We start from the raw sequence: 20591 nt of genomic DNA on the forward strand, positions 1-20591 counted from the left end.
CCCCGCTGGGTCCTGCCGCCGACACCTCGTCAGAGACATCGGCCTGCCCCGAGTGCTGCGGGAGGAGGCTGAGGCTCCATCCCTTCGCAGGGGTCGTACGCCTTTAAAAGGCGGAGCTAGAGCCGTCGCGCGGTGCACGGTGGGAGAGGCCGAGTCCTAGTTGGGTAAACACGGCCCGGCAGGTAGGTTGCGTCGCTGCGTTGCGTGACTCGTCCCAGCCCTGGGGCCCCGGTCACGCCAGTGCCGGCCCCGCTCTCCCCCGCGCCGTAGTCCCCTCCGCTCCCCCCCCCCCCCGACCTACCGCCTCGGCGCTGTCTGTACGCGTCAGAAGGAAAAGTCCCGGGAGTTGATCTCTCCATCAGGAGATCACGAGTCCGAGTTCATTTCATTTGGAAATCGTGATTTTTTTTTTCTCATGGGAGTTGGCATTTGTGGAATCGTGCCCCCATGGAGGAGTGGGGCAGGCCGGGCCCCAAGAAATCCCCAAAATGGGGCCAGGCCTCACTACAGAGGGAGCCTCTCCCCCCAGTCCAGACCAGCCAGGCCATGGGGTAAAATTCTCTCTTGGGAATTGTAACTAGGAAGCTGGAAGGCGCTAAGCGCGGTGAATAAAGGTAAATGATAAAGGTAAAGGGCAGTGATGTAAAACAACGGGTTGAAATGGATTTTGTTCAGTTTTCATAATGCCGGAAATTGTCCTTTTCAGTACGTCTGTACGTGTTCGCAAGGGAAAAGACCATGGCATCTGGGGCTGTAATAGCCTCTACTCCTCCGGGAGGTTCGAATGATGTGGGCTTGGAAGAGCCAAAGAAGATGACAAGAGAGGACTGGAGGAAGAAGAAGGAGCTAGAAGAACAGAGAAAGCTGGGTAATGCACCAGCCGAAGTAGACGAGGAAGGAAAGTAAGTTTTACTTAAGGCTTCAATGTTACCGATGGGATGTAATTGTAATATTTCTGCTAGGGATGTTAAAAGGTAAATAATTAACTGGTAAGCCCGGTGACAACTGGTTAGCTTACTGGTTGTTTAGTGCGCCCATCTGGCAGGGAAAGGGAGGCGAGGAAGCCACGCAGTGACCCAGCAGGACCTGGAAGGCTGCAGGGGAGGGAGGAGGAGGGGAAGGTGTGAGGCGGAGAGTAGTACCCTAGCCTAGGAGGTTAAAAAGGAAAACAGCAGGCAGCTTAATGACTTATCAACTAAGCAGTGAGCTGCTCATTCACAGGTGCTGTTCCCTCCCTCCCAACCTAGGAGCTTCATTTGGGCTGTGTTATCTGGCTGGGCTTGCCACTGCATTACCCACCCAAAAGGCCCCAGGAGTGGCTCCCAGCAGCAGCTCTGTTATTGGTTAACTGTTTAACCATTATAATTAGAAGAGGTTAAAAAGATAATTTTTAAAACAATATTTACATTTCTACTCCCTGCTGATAGCCAAAGAAAATCTCAAGAAACATGCAAAATTACACTAACAGTGGCTTAGTGTAACTTATCAACTTTGTGAGTTATTCTTTAAGACCCAAATCCTCTTCCTCTTCAGCAAGGGTAGAGACTCCTTTTACACAGAATTAACATTTATTTGGTATATGGCAAGTGGAGATGCCAGTAATAAATGGAGCCATGTGGCATTTTAGTGGTGGATGGGGGGTCGGATAGAAGATTTGTTATAATGTAGATTGTTCTTTCACTTTCCTCTACTTCCATCTCCTTCACCAGATGGAGATGCTCAGTTTTTTCACTGCTGAAGGGGGGGAGTATAACTCTTTCCCTAAGATCCTATGTTGTTCATAATACCAAGTCAAGTTACTCGGTTGGAGGCTGGATTTCAGCCCAAGTAAATGGATCGAAGTAAAGAGAATTATGGTTTGTTTAATTTGGTAAGTATAGACCAGTTCAGTGTATTGAGAAGACCAATATCTACACCACCTGTTACAAAAATATTTATACTAAATACAAAAAATGCTCTTTTAAAAAAAAGATTCCTGTTCATGTTTATATTATTTGTACGTCTAAACATTTTCTTTTAAAATCTTTCTCAGAGATATCAATCCTCATATTCCTCAGTACATCTCCTCAGTGCCATGGTACATAGATCCTTCAAAACGACCTACGCTAAAGCACCAGAGACCTCAGCCAGAGAAGCAGAAGCAGTTTAGCACATCTGGAGACTGGTATAAACGAGGGGTTCAAGAGGTAAGTAAAAACCTTTTTGGTGTGTAGCAAAGGTGAGGCTTGTGGAACGCCTGTGACCAAGGGCAGAATGTGTTCTTGACAGAATTGTGGTGGTTTCTTTTAAGCCATGTTTCACCGTAGCCAGTCACTCTTCGGGTAACTTTAGTATTGGGTAAAGTTTGCTTCACTAACTATTGCACCAGCTAGGTTTCAGCTCAACCTCTGGGTCTCTCTCTAGACCAGGAGTGTCCAACCTTTTTGAATGTGGGTCCGGATCATGAACTTTTTATCACCCAGTGGGCCGGCAAGCCATATTCAAAGACATCACAGGAAGTGGTATCATATCAGGAAGTGATGTCACATGACCTTTGACACCAGTGAAGTTGCAGGGGTTGACCTGGTGCTGCAGGAGCTGCTTGGCTACAACCGGGTTGACCTGGTGCTGCAGGAGCCACGAGGCCAGGCTGGGGTTGACTTGGGGCCTGCCCAGCCTGCCAGTGCTATGCCTGGGTTGACATGGTGCTGCAGGACCCGCCTGGGCAGAACCGGGTCAGCACCAGCCAGGAAAAGCAGCATGCAGCTGAAGCCGGCTTCCCATGTGCTGCTGGGGACGGGAGGGGGCTGGCCAGGTCCGCACCGGCCAGCAGAAGCGGCGCCAGAGCCGTGTGCCGCTCGGGACTGACCGGTGTAGGCCTGTCCGATCCCGAGTGGCACACGGCTCTGCCGCCGCTTCTGGCCAGTGCAGACCCAGCCGGGCTCCTCCCGTCCCCAGCAGCACATGAGAAGCGACCCCCTCGGGGCCTCGCGCACGGGCAGCCGGGCCCGGAGAGCCACAGTGCCCAGGGGGAGACTGGCTGGGGGAGCAGGCACCGCCTTGCTGTATGGCAGGGCAGCGGGGCTGGCTTGAAGTGGGCGGGTGAGGAGGCAAGCGCAGGCTGGCAGTGTCAGCGGCCGCTGCTTAGCTTCCCACGTGGGGCAGTCTGCTCCCCTCCCCTCGCTGCTAGCTGGGGCCCGTGGGCCAGCCCTGCCTGCCTCACCATGGCTCTGCTACTGCGGCTCTGCACTCCACAGCGGCATGGCCGCCACCGCCTTGGACCAAATAAAATGGCTTGGTGGGTTTAATGGCGGCCTGTGGGCTGCATGTTGGACAAGCCTGCTCTAGACAGTCAGTATAGCTTAGCATTTATTGCCATTTGATCCTCTGTCTCGCTACAAAAACCTGTCAAGGATGTAAGTTTTTGGTGGTATAGCTGTCTTCCTTCTAGGAACTTAAATGAAACCATTAGCCTTTTTATTGGTAATTACTTTAAATAACTACAAAACAATGTGGATTCAGTTTGTATTCTGAAGAAAATTTTGGGAACTTACTCTGACATCATTGGATTCAATGGAATTTTGTCTGTCACTTCTAGTGCAGAGGTTCCTAAATATTTTCTTATTACATACCCCCCTTCCAGATTTACCAGCTGCCTACATACCCCTGGCAGTATACATTTTATATTTTAAGCCCTTAAATATTAATTATTATTATAATGAAAATTAAATCCACCACTACTTAATGTCTTCTGTATACCTCCCAGATGTGTCTTGCGTACCTCCAGGGGTATGCATACCACAGTTTGGGAACCTATGTTCTATTGCATCTTTCTTTATGGTTTCTCTACATTCATGATTAAGTAGGGAAGAAGGAGGAAAACTTCTACAAAATAGTTTGTGGTATTTGGAAATTGCTGTAAATGCTTTAGCTCATCTTGTATATACAGGTGTATGTACTTGTGCTTCATTTACTTAATTAGGCTTGTTTTCTTGATTAGGCAAAGCTAAGTACTGGCATCGTGGGTCAGTCATGCTACTTTACATTCACATAATGTTTGCTTTTTCATGTTTAGAATGCTTTAGCAACAAGATATCGCAAAGGGGCCTGTGAGAACTGTGGTGCAATGACACACAACAAGAAAGACTGCCTAGAGGTAACTTGGTGTCTGAGTTTTTCTGGAAAGCATTCCTCTCAGTTCTGTTATGATGGAAAATATCTACTGAAAGGGTATCGATTTAGATTTGTCAAACTAAAACTTAAGTTTTAACTAAAATTAAACTGATGCTTTACTTTCACTCGAATTTGTGAAATTCAGCTCTTCAACATGCTGTTTGAAGACCATTAAAAGACTAACAGACATTTCAATGTGTGGTATATCTGAGGACATTTGTAGCTCAAGCCTTGTGTGTGAAAACAGATACAGATAAGAAAATGATCACTTTACTCAAACAACTCTCATCTGCCACCTCTATGTCATTTGTTTAGTTCTTTTTGGTAACTTTTTTAATTTTAGTTCATGTTCTGCTGTATTGCTTTTTTTTTAGCTCTGGTTCTATTAAAATCAATAATAATATTTTAAAACTACTCATTAATATCCATTCATGTGACATCAGCTTGAAATCTTATTTGTTGGAGTATGTGCAGATGCGAAGACTTTAAGAGGAGGCTTGATTGTTACCTAGCTGGGGTCATATGAGCCCAGTATTCTCTCCTGCCCACAGCATGGGGTCGGACTTGAAGTTCTACTTAGGTCCCTTCCAACCCTACAACTATGAATCTGTGTTGTGTTGTTTTGTTTTGGGGTTTGTTTGGGGTTTTTTTTGGGGGGGGGCAGGGGGCTTTAAGTAAAAAGTACCTTGCATCTGAGTCTCCTTCCCAGTTTTGTAGACTACAATCCCATTTCCCTTTTTTGAGTTTTTTTTTGCTCTTTCTTTAGCCCTCCATTGTCAGTATGCTATAATACTGTGAGGTAGCAGTGAAAGGATTACAGGAAATTAGACACAATCTAATTTACTAAACTTTCATCTTACAAAACCATCAGCGTGCAAAGGTGTTGCTTATTTCCCTTCAGAGACCCAGGAAAGTAGGAGCAAAATACACAAGCATGAACATTGCTCCAGATGAACATATACAGCCTCAACTGATGTTTGATTATGATGGGAAGAGAGATCGTTGGAATGGTTATAACCCAGAAGAGCATATGAAGATTGTAGAAGAATATTCTAAAGTTGACTTGGTATGCAGAAATTTTATTTGGACGGGGTGGTTGTTTTTAAGCCCCAAACAGCCCTTTTGACTAAACCTTCTGAACTCTGTAGCACTACTGCATGATGTAGAATATGTGTATATCTGGTGGTTCCACAAATTTCTCCTGCTGAAGTGAAAACTCAAAACAGGGAATTGTGTTCTAGTTCACTCTGTAAATGAGCCTCAGATCAGAGTTGTTTACAAGTACTTCTGAGTATCATTTTGAAAGTAGTTAAAATGGAGATGGACTGTGGGTGACAGAAGTTTGATTTTAGTGGAGAAGCTACTTAGTCTTGTAATTACTGTTTTTGAAGAGGTGGCCTTTCTTAACTGTGTATATGCATGTGCCATACAGAAGCATGAAGTAGATTTGGTAGTCTCATTTAAAGGCCTTTTAGTGGAGAAGCTACTTAGTCTACCCATCTTAGTCTCATGTCCTGTTCACTCTACTTCCTAATTATTTTGTTAATCATCTATTCTGTAATGTCATTAAATCACGCTGCTACTTGCACAATTAAAAATCCAGTTCTGTACGTGCAAGTGGTGCACATTTTTTGTTCCCAGGTGTACCATTTAAACTTATGCCCAAGAGCATTTAACTCCAGGGCAGTCAGTTCTGGAGTTTATTCACGCACAGTTCATAGAGCCCAGTTGGAGTAGCCCTGGCTTCTCCGACCAGGCTCAGTTTGCTGTGGTAGGGCTTGGTGGGGAAAGAGTGCTTCAGCATGGGGCTAGCTGGTAGGCAGTCCCCACACTGAAGCATCCTTATGTACCAGTCAGTGTCTACACATGCACTGATGCTCATGAAAAAACTTCACAGCAGGGTAGTACTTGTAAAAACTAATACAGTAAACCCTGCTGCAGAGTTTTAGTTTCCAGTGCATAATAGGGATGTACCTATAGATGCTAAGACATTTACTGCAGAGCTAATTAGTCAGCTCTACAGTTAAAACATCTTGTGTTGACATGCTCCGTTTTGGAATTAATTTTCTGGGCACAATTAGCAGCTGCTTATGAATACTTCTTTTTAGACGCAGCCACCTTTGTTTCACTTTACTCACCATTCTCAAAATCTATATATATTGCTTTCTTTCAAAAATGGTTTAAGCTTGCTTTATGCACATTAGGGAACATTGATTCACTCACTAGGTGAGTCACTGTCAAATCTTTACCAGTGCCAGTGTTGGCTCTCTTAGGTGTGCAAACCTGATTTGCAAGATAAACTCAGAGATTTTAAATAGGAATCTGCAGAGTTTAAAGCACTCTGACCTGTTGAGTCTTTGAGTTCTTTGCAACAAAAGAATGACTCTTTTTTTTTTTCTGTAGTAAAAGTTAAAATGAAAACTAAGAGCTGACATTTTTGAGGGGTGCCTTGAATCTATAAAGATTGAGAACCCCTGATCTAGACTTGAATGTCATCACATCAGTAGGCACATTGTTTTGGTCCTCTTTTCACCTCAGAAAGCAATTGCTCACAACTGATATTTGAACTTATACCTTTTGTGGGTTTTCATTGTAGCTACATTTGTTCCTAAAATGTATGCAGGTTGTCCAAGGAGACTTGTTATCTAGGAGCCAACAGTTGAGGATTATCCCATTTCCCTTCCTCAGTGGCTAAGCAAATGGGGGGAGGGAGGGGGAAGGGGGTAGCCAACAGTAAGGATTTGGATAAACTGGCTGGAGCCAAACTGGGGCACTGATTGCTTAATAACTATCAAAACAGGAGGTTATTTGCTGCCAATTGCTAGTTGTTAGCAAGAAAAGAAAATTTTCATAATAAGTCATGCATTTAAAATTGTAAAGATGCCCGGACGTGCTTTGAATGCTTTGCGAAAGATGATCCATTAAAAAGTACTCAAAGTATTGCCATGCTATCTTATTTAGGCCAAACGGACACTGAAAGCCCAGAAGCTGCAGGAAGAGTTGGCATCAGGGAAACTAGAACAGGTGGTAAGTAAACAAAAGCCTAATGTATTGTCCTTGAAGAGAATGATGCTTCTTTCTCCTCTCAGTGAAACAAGCCATCTTGGCTATCAGATGCTGTTAGCTCAAACAAATAATGAAGATTGTTTTAACAAATATTTCTTTTTTATGTGGCTTGAAACCTCAGCTGTGCAGTTTTTCAGCATGCACTGCTGATAACCCCATTCCCAAGTGCTACTGCTGGGCCAGAACAGAGATTCTTGCTTACTGATAGTAATTTTTTTCCACATTGTGCATATTTTTGCAGTAGGCATCTTGCATTGTCCTATATTTCAGCTCTTTGAGTGATATAACTATGCTAAAAGAAAAATGCACTTGTATTTGTATTGTGAAGTATTTTAAAATAGTTCATATCAAGTTTAAAATGGCCTTACCTTTATATCACAGGCAAAATTACCCTACTTCAGTCCTGACAACCTATACTCTTGTCAGGGCAAGCAGAACATAGCTGTGGATTAGGGAGACATTTCTATGTTTAGTTAACGTTATTCAGAGAATGAAATACAAAATATCTTGAGGATGAATAAGTATTTTACTTTTTTCCTGTAAAATCTGCTCATGAATTGATTAGCCCATGCTTAGCATACACATGAATGAACTATATTCTGTCTTTGGAACCCACTTTTTGCATCTAGTTCAGTTGTTAGTGCCAATGTTTATTTCATCTTATCAGGATGTCCTTTTTCTTACAGGTCTTGGCTTTGGCTTTTCTTGTTCTTACTTTTCATTAGCCCCTTGCATTAGAATTAAGGCATTGATATGTCTTTAAATGCATTTAATATTCAAACTGTAAGCAAGGTAACTGTAACTTCCCATGTTAAAAAAAATAGATCACTAAGTGAGGTTTAGATTTTAGGATATAGCATGTTTCTTCTCCACCACAACAAACGCACAGAATTGAAGCAATTTTATCCTCTTGTTCTAGAAATGGTACCGTGGTTTTTGTCGCTAAATGGCAGAGTAAACATGGTCTCTTGTTTATCCCAGTGCAAGATCTCCCGAGGTCATCCCATGTTGATTTCTGGTATAGGGGAAGTGGTAGAAGGAAGCATATTAATGATGCTGGGAGGACATTTTGAGTGAGACAGGTTAGGCCTCTTCTAGGAATCCTGATTCCTCCGGTAGCCATGGATCTTCCCACTTCACTGTTCCAGAAATTCTCAACTTTGAAGTCCATTGGTTCCTTTAAAATACTTCAGCCAGCTTTCTCCTAGTTAAAGCACAAGGTCTGGTGCTTGAATGAAAAAGACTAAGCTGCTGCTAATTCCTGTTAAGTTGTCATCAATTTCAGAACATAAAAATAAATAAATAAATAACATGAGTGGAGTTCTGGTGAGAGGTTAATCTAAATTGAAAGTAATAGAGTTTATTTTAAAAATATAGTGGTATTCCATGGCCTAAAAGCCTTCATGCAATTGTCCACCAGTTCAAGATTTTTGTAGATTTGACTGGGGAAAAAAATTAAATACTTCAAGATTTTTTTCTATGCTGTGGAAGGCTTGTAAACTTAAAGGATGTTGTCATAGTGGTCTGTAATGGATTTTGTTCCATGGTTATTGCACTTTACCTCCAACAAGTCTTTCTTATGCATAAAGCCTTCCTTGATTGCTTTTTCCAACAATTCCCTCTGCCTTCTTCTCCCTCCCCAGTATTGTGTATTCTCTGGTGATGTGTTCTTTGTTTGCTGCAGAATTCCCCAAGACACCAGTGGGGAGAAGAGGAACCAAATTCACAGACAGTAAGACACTTACTAAATGCATTGCACCACAGGGAGAAACAGACCATTAGCTGGAGTAGGAGGGTCTAGAACAGGGGTCGGCAACCCTTGGCGCACGTGCCGAGCGTGGCACGCGAGGCCATTTTGCTTGGCATGCCGTGGCCAGCCCCAGCTCCAGGTAGCTGCTGCCATCAACAGAGCCCAGGCTGCTCCCAGCAGGGCTTGCAGCGTCCCAGCTGCCTGCTGGAAGCAGCCCAGGATCCCGGCTGGCAGCAGCTCCCCAGAGCCGGGGCCAGCTGCAGCCAGAAGGCTCTAAACAGCTGTGCTGGGTTCCAGCTTCAGCTCTGCACTGGCACGCGCAGGCGCACCTCGGAGCGAGCGGTGGGGGTGGGGCCTGAGGGAGTGCAGCCCTGGTCTCTCCCCCTCTCCTAGCATGGAGGTGCTGAGCCCGGTGTAACTGTTTGTAGCTGGGATCCCAGGCTGCTCCCAGCAGGCAGCTGGGATGCTGTGAGCCCTGCTGGGAGCAGCCCAGGCTCCAGCTACCCAGAGCCGGGGTAGCTGCTGGCAGCCACAGAGCCCGGGCTGTGGGGCAGGGGCTTTGGGTGGGGGTCATGGGGCAGCAGGGCTGGGGGCAGGGGCTTTGAGGGGGGCAGGGCAAAGGACACAAGCAGGGCATCCTGCCATGTACCCCTTGCCTTCATTTTGTTTTTCTGCCGTGCCGGCCCTCTGGCACCTTCTGAGGTAGGCATTGTGGTGTTTTTTGGCACTCCAGCCAAAAAACATTGCCTATCCCTGGTCTAGAAAGTGGTTGGATCCATGCCACCCAAAGATTTAAGTGGGCAGGACTTGCTTCCCTTGCAGCTTGTATGCACAGAGTACTCCTTTTAAAATCTTATTGTAATACTGAAGTTGCCAGGCACAAGAATAACTTGACTTGTGAAAGAAAATCCTAATGCTATTTTAGCCAGCACATCTAACACAACTTCTTTTAAATATTATCACAGTTGTGTTTAACTCTTGATCTTATAACAGGAAATGGAAATCCTCTAACATAATCACTTCTGAATCTTGGAAAGTAACTTCAGAATGGATTACAAACAACCAAAAAAATTACAATGCTGATTTTTAACTAGAGAGAATATTTTTTCATAAAATCATTTGTAGAACATCAAGTCCTTTGTTAATACTAATTTCTAGATTTAATACCCATCTTTTACTCAGTTGATTTCTGCTTTCACTTTTCAGGAACGAGATCATAACAGTGAAGATGAGGATGAAGATAAATACGCAGATGATATTGACATGCCCGGACAGAACTTTGACTCCAAAAGGCGTATTACAGTCCGAAACTTACGTATCCGGGAAGATATTGCAAAAGTAAGCAGGAGCAAATGACTAGAGTTGATGTTAGAGCTCAAGCATGAAGCAAGAAAATTCCGTTTCTGAGGAAAGAATAGAAGGAATGCCGTTGTTTCAGGATGTTTTTATACCATAAACAAACAGAAAAGGCTACAAATCAATCCAGCTTTTAAAAAATAGATTTTGGCACATCTTCTGCAGCACAGAAGCCAGTCACAATGTGTATGCCATCCTAGCTCTGCCAGGCTCTTCCTTAATTTGGGGGTGTAAGAGGGGAAAGCTATGATCTTGGTTATCCCCTTTTTTTAAAGACTGGAGTTACTAGCAGCTGTAGACACGTAGTACCTAGTGCTTTACTTTATCTTCTCCCTAGATGCTTTTAATACTTCGCAGTCTGTTGGAATTCTGCACATTTTCTAATTGTTTGGGGGGTTGTTTTGTTTTTTTTAAGTACTTGAGGAATCTGGATCCAAACTCTGCCTACTACGATCCTAAAACGAGAGCGATGAGGGAGAACCCATATGCTAACACCGGCAAAAATCCAGATGAGTAAGTCAGAAACAGGAGTTGGGCCCTTTCTAACAAAAGAAGATAAACTAAAAATGCCCTTATTAACTTTGTATCACGTCGTAGACTTATGTATCTTGCTACTAATGAGGCATTAGACAATTATGGATGGGAAGAACTTATTAATACAACTTTTTTTTTTTCAGTTGTCAGCTAATTTTCCCCCCTCACATATAAGTTGATACAGCAAAAGACTAATAAGAATCATTACCGCTGGTACTTGATTTAGGTAAATTTTGGTCTTTGTCCTTTGGGACACCAGAACAGACTTTGCATTTTGTGTGTAAGAACTGTAAAGTAGGCAGAAAAGCAAATTATAATTGACAAGGGTTCTCTGATGTCCTAGAAATTATATCTGTAGATTTAAGTGATCTTTATGTAAACGTATTTCAGTAGTAGCTTGTTTGCAGTTGTTTTTCATTCTTGACCTGAAATTTATCACAGCAGAGAAACTCATCAAATTGGGATATTTTTTTTCTAGAAATCCTAATCTGAAACTTGGCCCTTCTAGCAGGTATTTAGGACACTGGAGAACAAATGTGTTAGAAACACCAAAATACCATATTTACATGAGTCTAAGACAATGTTCCTCCCCCCCCTCCCCCTGCAATCAGCATGGAGGGGGGGAGGGAGGAAAGCCCTTCACGACTCTAAGATGAACAAAGTGGAGAGCGGGGCTGCTGCAGCTCTGACTGGCCCTGAGCCCAGATTGGTGCCAGTTAGAGCTGCAGCAGCCACTTGCCCCCTGCAGCTTCTTCCTCTCCCTTCCCCGCCTGCCCTGCCCTCTCATCCCTCTTCCTGTTGGGCACAGTTCCAATCCAGCTTGGATTGGATTCCTTCTCAGGCACGGAGCACATGGAAACTCTGTCCCCTACAGTAGTGCCGCTACTACTGCATGGCTTGGTAAGGGCGGCAAGGGCTACACTTCCAGGTGCTGTGCTCCAGGGGGGGGAATACAGCCTGAGCAACATCTGACAGTAAGCAGGAGGGAAGAGGCAGAGACCAAAGGGATTGCGGGGGGGGGGATTGGCAGCAATTGGGTAACTGGTTGTGGGGGGGGTACAGGAAGGCTTCAGTGAGAAGTTGGGGGAAGGGACAGAGGCCAAGTGGGGTGCCTAGCACCCCCCCTAGCCACTACTTTACCTATTGTAGCAGTGAGGGGAGGGTGTATCAGAAGACATCCTTCTGATAATTAAATTCCATACCTGGAAAATTATAGCAAATTTATGAATTTTCCATATATGGACTCAATTGTGGGGGTGGGAGGTTATCTTATTTGAGTAAATACAGTAATTAGTTGTCTGACTTTACAGTGCCACAAAACATCCTCATAAAAGAAAAGCTATGTTGAAATATGGTAGGTAGCATTCTGTGAACAGTGGAGGCGGTGTGTCCTATCAAGCAAGAGAGCTTCATGGTTAAAATATGTAAAGAAAAAGAATGAAACCAGTTGTGTGTTTTGTTTTGTTTTTTAAAAAGTTACATAAGCATTCTTTTGATATAGGGTTGGTTATGCAGGTGACAACTTTGTTCGTTACACCGGAGATACCATTTCAATGGCACAGACTCAATGTAAGTGTTTCATTTTGTCATTAAAATCATTCTCTAAACATTTTAACAGTACTCTTCTTTTCCAAAGAAGTGAATTTCCTGTAGATAAATTGGAAACTTGGTCACGTAATGATTTTTTAAAAACCCAAATAAAGGTGTCAGTCTGAAGAGTGTCCATTAGATTTAAAATGATTATTTAATTGATATCTTTTACGTGTACAGTGTTTGCTTGGGAGGCTTATGACAAAGGCTCTGAAGTTCATCTTCAAGCAGACCCTACAAAGCTAGAACTTCTATACAAATCCTTCAAAGTGAAAAAAGAAGATTTCAAGGCACAGCAAAAAGAAGGCATTCTAGAGAAGGTAAAATAAATAACACTGTTGAACAAGAATTCTGTAGACGTTTGGACAAGCTTGGGCGTTTCCCTTTTTCTCTTACTACTGTTCAAAAAATCCAATCTTCTAGTAAAATCTAAAATTATGTAGTCTTTACCTGCTGGATCCTGGTAAGTTACTTTCTGTAGTCACTAACTATAGTTCAAGGGTTTGTAATAGAGGCGTGTAAAGCAGGAAGTATTCGATTCGGATTTGGCCCGATTCGGAGGGGACAGTGATTCGATTTGCTGATCCAGATCACTGTCCGGATTGGATCCGGCTGAAACTGAAGATCTGATTCTGATTTGGAGAATCAGCAATTCGGCCATCGACACAGCTTTATATGTGTGTTTCTACATACCTCAAGGTACCAGGCACGGTTCGTGAACTCTGAGATGGTGGGGCGGACACAGCGTCCCATGGGTCCATTTCCAATCCACTTCTGGGCCTGCTGCTGAGTGCACGGGGGGACACCCCCCCCCCCCTCCGACCCAGGAGGCACCAGTCATTGAGCTGGGGGGCGGGAGGTCCCCCACGCACTCCACAACAGACCTGGAAATGGACCGGAAGTACTTCTGGTCCACTTCCAGGTCCGTTGCTGAGTGCACAGGGGACCCCCTCCCACAAAACGCTCCTGTGGGATGCTCCATCTGCCCCACCATCTCAGCGTTCACGAGCCATGCCTGGTAACTGGAGGTATGTAGAAAAACCATATAAAGCTGTGTCTATGGCCAAATCGTTGATTCTCTCCGAATCAATTTGGAGACTTCTGATTCAATTCAGAGCGATTTAATGGGTCTCCTGATTCGATTAGGAGATTTGACCACCTAATTGGGCCGAATCTCCTCCAAATTGGATCAGTGACTGAAGCTTCAAACAGCCGTAGTTTGTAAGTCTTTCTCTCCTTGTCATCAGGGACTTATCCCTAAACTGTCAGAAACTACCTGGTTTGGCTCACCACAGGGGCCTCAATCTGCCCCTCTCCTTTCTTCCTTCCTTCCCCCCCCGGACTTAATGGCTGGATGCTGCTCTTCAAGCTGCCGGGGTACATTCCTGGCCATGTGCATTCTGCAACCAATTACCGATAGTGTCAATTTTCCTTTTATCAGTGCCAAGATGATATGGACCAGTATATTGGCGCACCTCTATTAAAAATAGATATTTTTGGAAAACTGAAACCTGCATTGTTTTGTGTAAATATTGCAAATATATTTTTTCTGGCTCATGCAAGAGGAGGAGTAGTACTTCTCAAAATCTGAATTTTCAGGCTTTTGGTTTTGAGCAGTTAATGTGACCTTTTATGGCCATCACATTTAATTAAACAACTCAATAAAAACATATCATCCAAGTAGATTCCAACTTTATTCTTGTCAAGAATAATTAACATATCCTTATTTTTCTGTACTGGGATTGCACTTCTACTGGCATAGAAAGTCTTTGATTATAATGAGGAATATCGTTATGATATTATGTTTTGAACAGAAAACATTATCTTTATTTAGCAAATTAGAAAAAAGCATAAAAATTGAAGCAATCTGCTTTGTTCAAAATGTTTTGTAACACCACAGGGAAATGTGTTGAGATGATGGGTTTGAAATGCAAATTTATCTGCAAATATCGTTTTATGTTTGCAGCAAGTTTTTAAAACTATTGTTTTTGTCATAGTACGGAGGACAAGAACATCTGGATGCCCCACCAGCTGAATTGCTGTTAGCTCAGACAGAAGACTATGTGGAGTATTCTAGACATGGAACAGTTATCAAAGGACAAGAGAAAGCTATTGCTCGCTCTAAATATGAAGAGGATGTAATGATCAACAACCATACGGTAAGCGAAGCTAATTTCCAGCTTAATTAGGGGAAATATGATTAGATGCCACTAGGACAGTTGTATAATAACCAAAACAATAACTATATCACTTTTACCTCCCACCCTCTTTTCCAGCTTGAATAGCTCTAAAGGAAGTTACATGTATGAGTCAAGGGAAGGTTATGGCAGAAAGATTCAAAAATCCAAATGGCAGTTGTGCTTCCATAATTTGACTCGTAATGGGCACTGGGCATTGTGTTTCCTATTCTTGTAATGTAATATATCAGAAGCGTTTTTCAAAACTTTCCCATTTCTGCTCTTTGGGTAAATTAGTGCTATCTAGAAATGCTACCAGTAACATTGTAATAACTCTGACAGCTCAGTAATTGCTTTCGTATTGGTTTTTTTCCTTGCAGTGTATTTGGGGTTCATACTGGAAGGAAGGCAAGTGGGGCTATAAATGCTGCCATTCATTTGTCAAGTATTCCTATTGTACAGGAGAAGCTGGGAAAGAGATTGCTGTGAGTATTGCTTCACGTGTAAACAGCAGAATGTCGCATACTTCTATAACAAACTGAGTTAATAAAATAACATGAGGCTAAAATGTCATGTTTGTAATTTGGAACACACATTGTGAGATTACACTCTTCCTTTTATCTTTATCATGCAGAATGCTGAGGCAGACTTGCCAGATGAAGAATTCATGGAGGAAGAATACATGGCAAAACCCAAAACACTGGTGGAGGTAAGTTGCTATCCCTTGAAAGGGGGAAAATATCTAATAAAATGAGCTCTTTGTCATCTTTCTAGCACTTTAAAAAATGAGGGAAGTACATGTAGTAACTGTACTACAAAAAAGAGCATATGCGCCATTTTTCTGAGCCTGATTAGGAGGTTTTGTGCTGGATTACTGTTAGCATTCAGTACTCATGAGCTAAGCTCTAAGATAGTTGATAGACCCTTGAGGCAGCATATATTGGAGATGCACCTATATGACAGTAACCACTAGAATTTCAGGCTTAAGCCTCTACTATTTTTATACTTCAGATGCATCAAGAAAAACAGAAAGAAGAGAAGAAGAAGAAAAAGAAGAAGCATAAGAAGAGCTCAAATTCAGATAGTGAAGGTGAAGAGAGGAAGAAACAAGAAAAACTGAAAAAGGTAAGTTTTATTCTTGAACAGTTACTCTTTGTTTCTGTAACTGAAAAATTAGGTTCAGTTGAGATCTGCCATTTGATATTCATGTCTTTTCATCATGGGTCTTGTAATACTATGCATTATTTTCCTTTGCTGCTGACTTTGAGTTGAAGTGGTTTTCAGTGCTTTGACATTGAATGACTGTGAGCAATAAGAACTCATCACAGTCTTTCTGCTAGTTGTATCAATTACTTGACATATTCTACGAGAGGATAAATCTTGACCCTATCCTGCAAGTGATAATACACAGGTGGATTTACTGCATTTATACAGAGTCTCAATGACATCACTGAACACATCACCACTGAGCTGTGGATTGGAGCTTTAAAAGTTGCGTGCTGTGCTTCGGCCACTTCGGGTGCTGACAGATATAGGGGTGGGGAAAAACAGTACTTTACTGGAAGAGGAAGCACATTAGTTTGACTCAGTTCCGCAGCATCTGTATAGATTGGGCACTTCAGCGGGGCTTTTTGGCACTTTTATCTAATAGCTGTTTCAGTCAGCTATTAGATAAAAGCACCAAAAAGCCCTGCTGAAGCCGCCCAATCTATACAAATGTAGGGTGAACTGAGTCAGAATGACACACAGTGCCTCTTCTGAGTATGTGCTGTGCTCAGTGCAGGGACATGCCAAGCTTAAAGTAAATCACTGTTTGTTGCAGGGGGGATGGTGCAGTATTCTGTCTGTTTACAGCCTTTTTGGTTAAACAACAGCCATAATTTAATAGCACACAGCAGCAGTGCACCAAAGAAAGGAATAGCTTGCTGGGGCATTTTTTTTTAATTAGCTCTGGGCTCAGTTTTAAAAAGTGCTTAAGTAACTTGGGAAGATATCATTCAGTGACTTCAAACAGTAACTTATGCTGCTAAATCCTTTAGCTGCCTTTTAAAGTTCCAACCTGCACACACATCCAGTTGAAAATGATTGTACTTTAACAGCCTATAGCAGTGGTTTTCAACCTTTCTAGACTGGAAACACTTCTTGGAAAATGCTAGAGCTTTGAGTTTTCACATGTGTTTTTTTTTTTTTTTTTTACCATGGAAATTTAATACAGCAGTATTTCTGTTGTAACAAACTCAGAAAGACCACAACAGGTCAAAACGTTATTAACATTATGGTTTTCCATTTGAAATCTCTGGGTTTATCTTGTGATTGCATGTCTAAAATTGCTAAAATTGTGTGGCACAGCCATGGCACCCTGGTTGAGAATTGTTGTCCTGTGGTTATACTGTGTATATACACTGTGAATAAACTGACAGCTAATTAAAATGTGGTTTAAATGCTAGCTTATTTTTGCATTAGAAGTTATAAACCTGAAATGTGTAAGAGAAGAATAAACACTAGCTTTGTTGTATGGTTTTGGAGTATGTGATGTACCTTTCTGCCTGATGTTGGCTTTTTACAGGAGTGGGATCTGACGTGTTCCTCATCTTATTTTTGCTTTCACTTCAGGCATTAAATGCAGAAGAGGCTCGTCTCCTCCATGTTAAAGAACTCATGCAGTTAGATGAGAGGAAGAGGCCATATAACAGCATGTACGAAGCCCGCGAACCAACAGAGGAGGAAATGGAGGCTTATAGAATGAAACGACAAAGACCAGATGATCCTATGGCTTCCTTTCTTGGACAGTAATCATGTGAAAAGTATTGCAACATGCAGGACTGGCTGTCAATACATGATACTTGGGGAGCAAGTATCTAGAATTTTGGTTATTTCCACATTTCTGTGAAATGTCGCAGAAATGGCACTTTTTAACAAGGAAGAAGTCAGTGAATGGTATTTAAAGCAAGTGCTTTCAAGCTTATTAATGTAATGTGGGGTGCTTTTCTTTCTTTTTTAAGTATATTTAGTATAGACTCGATGCTACTGAAGCATAAGTAGTGGACAGCTGCTTTAAGTCCCTTATACCAGTACAACATGAAGGAAGAGACTGTCTGGTCAGGAAAATTAACTGTACCTAATTGAGCTGGTCAGCAGGTGTCACTGTTTCAACACCAATTTCTGAATATATAACAAGTGGTGCCTAGATTATCATCACTGATGGGTCTTTTCCTGCAAATGGCACAAAGTGGAAAATAGAATCATTCTTAGTCATTTGTCATACCTATTTTGTGAATGCAGAATGTAAAAACTGATCTGCTGTGATGTACAGACTGGTTAAATTGAATATAAAGTTTTAATGCTGTCCATTAATGGGTGTACTGAAAAGGTTAAGAAAAGCTTAGTCTACAGACCCTGAAATTTCTATTTTAATCATCAGTATAGTCTTTTATACATATTCCTTCTTTGCCAGTCTCCACTGAAAATGCAATGTATTGTGAAAATTTGACCATCTTTGTTTGCACTGCGTTCTAATTTTAATAGACATGAATTCCATTCCAAGCATTTAGATTGTCCTGGCATCAACACTTGTCACTGTGGCGGTTTGATTTTTGAGGATAAATATTTGTATACTTCATAAATTAATTCCATCTCTTAATCTGCAATATTAAATGTCAGGTGTAAGAGCCAATATCTAGTTGTGATCATCTTGGATTAAATACAGGATATTTATACTGTTGGAACCATGATTTCTAGGTTTCTAAGGGGAGAGATGCAAGATTTGGTTAAGAACTATCCAGGGATAGAAGCATTGAATTTTGGCACTGGTGACACTTCCTACATAGCTTTTAGAAGTTGTGTAACTTCTACCAGAAAGCTACTGGGTTCAACTGATTCACATTAAGAATTGACTGTGCTGCAAGTACTACAGCTGGAGGGGCTAAGTACCACAGAGAGAAGCTTATAACCATAGTTTGTTAAATATGTAATTTATATAAATATAGTTGCAGTTATAGCGCTATAGTGCAAAAAGTTTTATCAATCTGGAGTTACACAGCTGTTCCCAACTGGCAAATATAAACAGATGTTAATAAAGTTTCTTATGGCCCTCCTGTTTTATAAATAGAAGCCCTAATTACAGTGGGGAAATAACAACTTTGAGAGCTAATGTCCATTGAACCAGAGGAGTTGGCTATGGTGTGCTTACTAGGGCTGTGCAAAGCTTCGGTCCCTTACTCGATTTGGCGGAGATCCAGCCTGATTAGGTGGCCGAATCTTTGAATTCAGATCAAATCAGGAGACCCTTCAATCTCTCCAAATCAAATTGGAACCCTCCGAATTGGGACAGATTCAGAAAGATTTGGTGATTTGAACATAGACACAGCTTTAAATGTTTTCTCTACATACCTCAAGGTAACAGGCAGCTCATGAATGCTGAGATGCTAGGGCAGATAGTGTCCCACAGGAGCACGGGGGACTCCCAAGCACGCTCGGCAGCAGACCCAGAAGTGGACCAGAAGCACTTCTGGTCCACTTCCAGATCCACCGGGGAGCGTGTGGGGGTGGGCCCATGCCCCTGCCCCCAGCTCAGTGACTGGTGCCTCCTGGGTCTAGGGAGGCAGCTGGAGTCCTCTTGAGGCTGACTGCTGAGCCGGGGGCTGCAAGGGGACCCCCCAGCATCACAGTGTTCACGAGCCGCACCTGGTACCTCAAGGTATGTAGAAAAAATATTTAAAGCTATCTATGTCTGAATCACTGATTCTTTGAATCGGCACTGAATCTTTGGATTCGGCCAAATCAAATCGGGGACAGCGATTGAAATCAATGGATCGAATCACTGTCCCCGATTTGGGCCGAATCCAAATCTGAATCGAATACAGTGCATTTCACACACCCCTAGTGCTTACCAATTAAATCACTTATGTTGCAACTTTCCACCTGTGAAGTTAGTTGATAGCACATCAGTTTGTTTTGTGTTGCATTTTCCTGTTCCCACTGCACTAATTAAGATTCAGAACAAAAATCAATTGCTGCTAAGGTCTTGTTTTTAACCTTGTAGATTCTAGAGCATTTTGACTTGCAAGACAGAAACCCAGTTACAGTGTGGAATCATTAACGCACAACCAATGTGAGGGGAATGAAACTATAAGCTTAAGCATTCTTATTTTACAAGTCAGTCTTCTGTCACGTCAGCATAGAAATATCACCTTCTTTTCCATTGTCTTAACTTTTTTTTTCCTGGCTCTCACTAGTGACTTAAGTGCTTTTATATCAATTCTTCAGGGATGATAAAATGCAAAGCATCCAACTGCAACCAGTTATGTCTGATGTAAGAGCTGTGGATCATATTTACATGGAATACTGTATGTTCTTATGTAATACAAACATACTTATTTCTTGCATGCTTTGTATGTAGTTTTCTAAAAAGTACATGCTCACAAACTGACTACAGTCTAGTGTACAAGATATTCTGCAGAGCAGAATTATGCTATCTCCATTGTGGTTCTACATTAAAGCTCCATGTGGAACTTCCACTGATCTTAGTGGAAGTGTCTCAGGTTGAATGCAGATGAGCACAGTGTAAATATGCATGCAGACCCTGGCTCTGCCCTTTAAACCAAAATACTAAAGATCAATTTAGGGCTAGTAACTAATTAACCTGTTATCTTGGCCATCAAGCCTGAGCTGTAGATACAGCTTATTAAGGTTGTGACTGTTGATAACTATTTTCTTCATGTTGTAAGTGCGAGGGGAAGGTTTCCTTTGGTCCCCTTTTTCTATGAAAGGAAAACATCCCAAAGACCTGCCAGCGTAGTATACACTATTCTATGAAACTTCAAGTTGCAGTTAGTGGGGGAAGAGGGACATTTTTTTAGCAAATAAATATATTGTTGAACTGCAGTTGTATCTGCATAGTGAGACGCTTTTAAATACCTGAAGATACAAATGTATCTCTGTGTTCACTGCCTAAGAAATATATTGGC

General features: G+C 42.3%; 1 protein-coding gene across 2 annotated transcripts; it reads left to right on the forward strand.

The window, feature by feature from the left end:
• The first annotated feature begins 14 nt into the window (after positions 1-14).
• On the forward strand, positions 15-20007 carry SLU7 (SLU7 homolog, splicing factor). Of its 2 annotated transcripts, none has more exons than XM_014597651.3 (16): positions 15-182; positions 707-902; positions 2033-2186; positions 4055-4135; positions 5054-5218; positions 7114-7179; positions 8903-8950; positions 10175-10306; positions 10740-10837; positions 12360-12427; positions 12629-12768; positions 14446-14607; positions 15006-15110; positions 15260-15334; positions 15637-15750; positions 17239-20007. In XM_014597651.3, the coding sequence occupies exons 2-16, from the start codon at positions 739-741 to the stop codon at positions 17416-17418; spliced, it is 1752 nt and encodes a 583-aa protein (XP_014453137.1). In that variant the 5' UTR covers positions 15-182; positions 707-738; the 3' UTR covers positions 17419-20007. The 2 variants fall into 2 exon arrangements, with proteins under 2 accessions (XP_014453137.1, XP_006277845.1); XM_006277783.4 differs by lacking the exon at positions 15-182 and adding an exon at positions 592-614.
• Positions 20008-20591: the final 584 nt, after the last annotated feature.

This window comes from Alligator mississippiensis, chromosome 9, assembly GCF_030867095.1.
Source record: "Alligator mississippiensis isolate rAllMis1 chromosome 9, rAllMis1, whole genome shotgun sequence".
NCBI lineage: Eukaryota > Metazoa > Chordata > Crocodylia > Alligatoridae > Alligator > Alligator mississippiensis.

Coding starts and splice junctions, on each gene's coding strand:
- SLU7 (XM_014597651.3), top strand. CDS start 739: ATGGCATCTGGGGCTGTAATAGCCTCTACTCCTCCGGGAGGTTCGAAT. Junction 10,307..10,739: donor TCCGGGAAGATATTGCAAAA/GTAAGCAGGAGC, acceptor GTTTTTTTTAAG/TACTTGAGGAATCTGGATCC. Junction 15,751..17,238: donor AACAAGAAAAACTGAAAAAG/GTAAGTTTTATT, acceptor CTTTCACTTCAG/GCATTAAATGCAGAAGAGGC.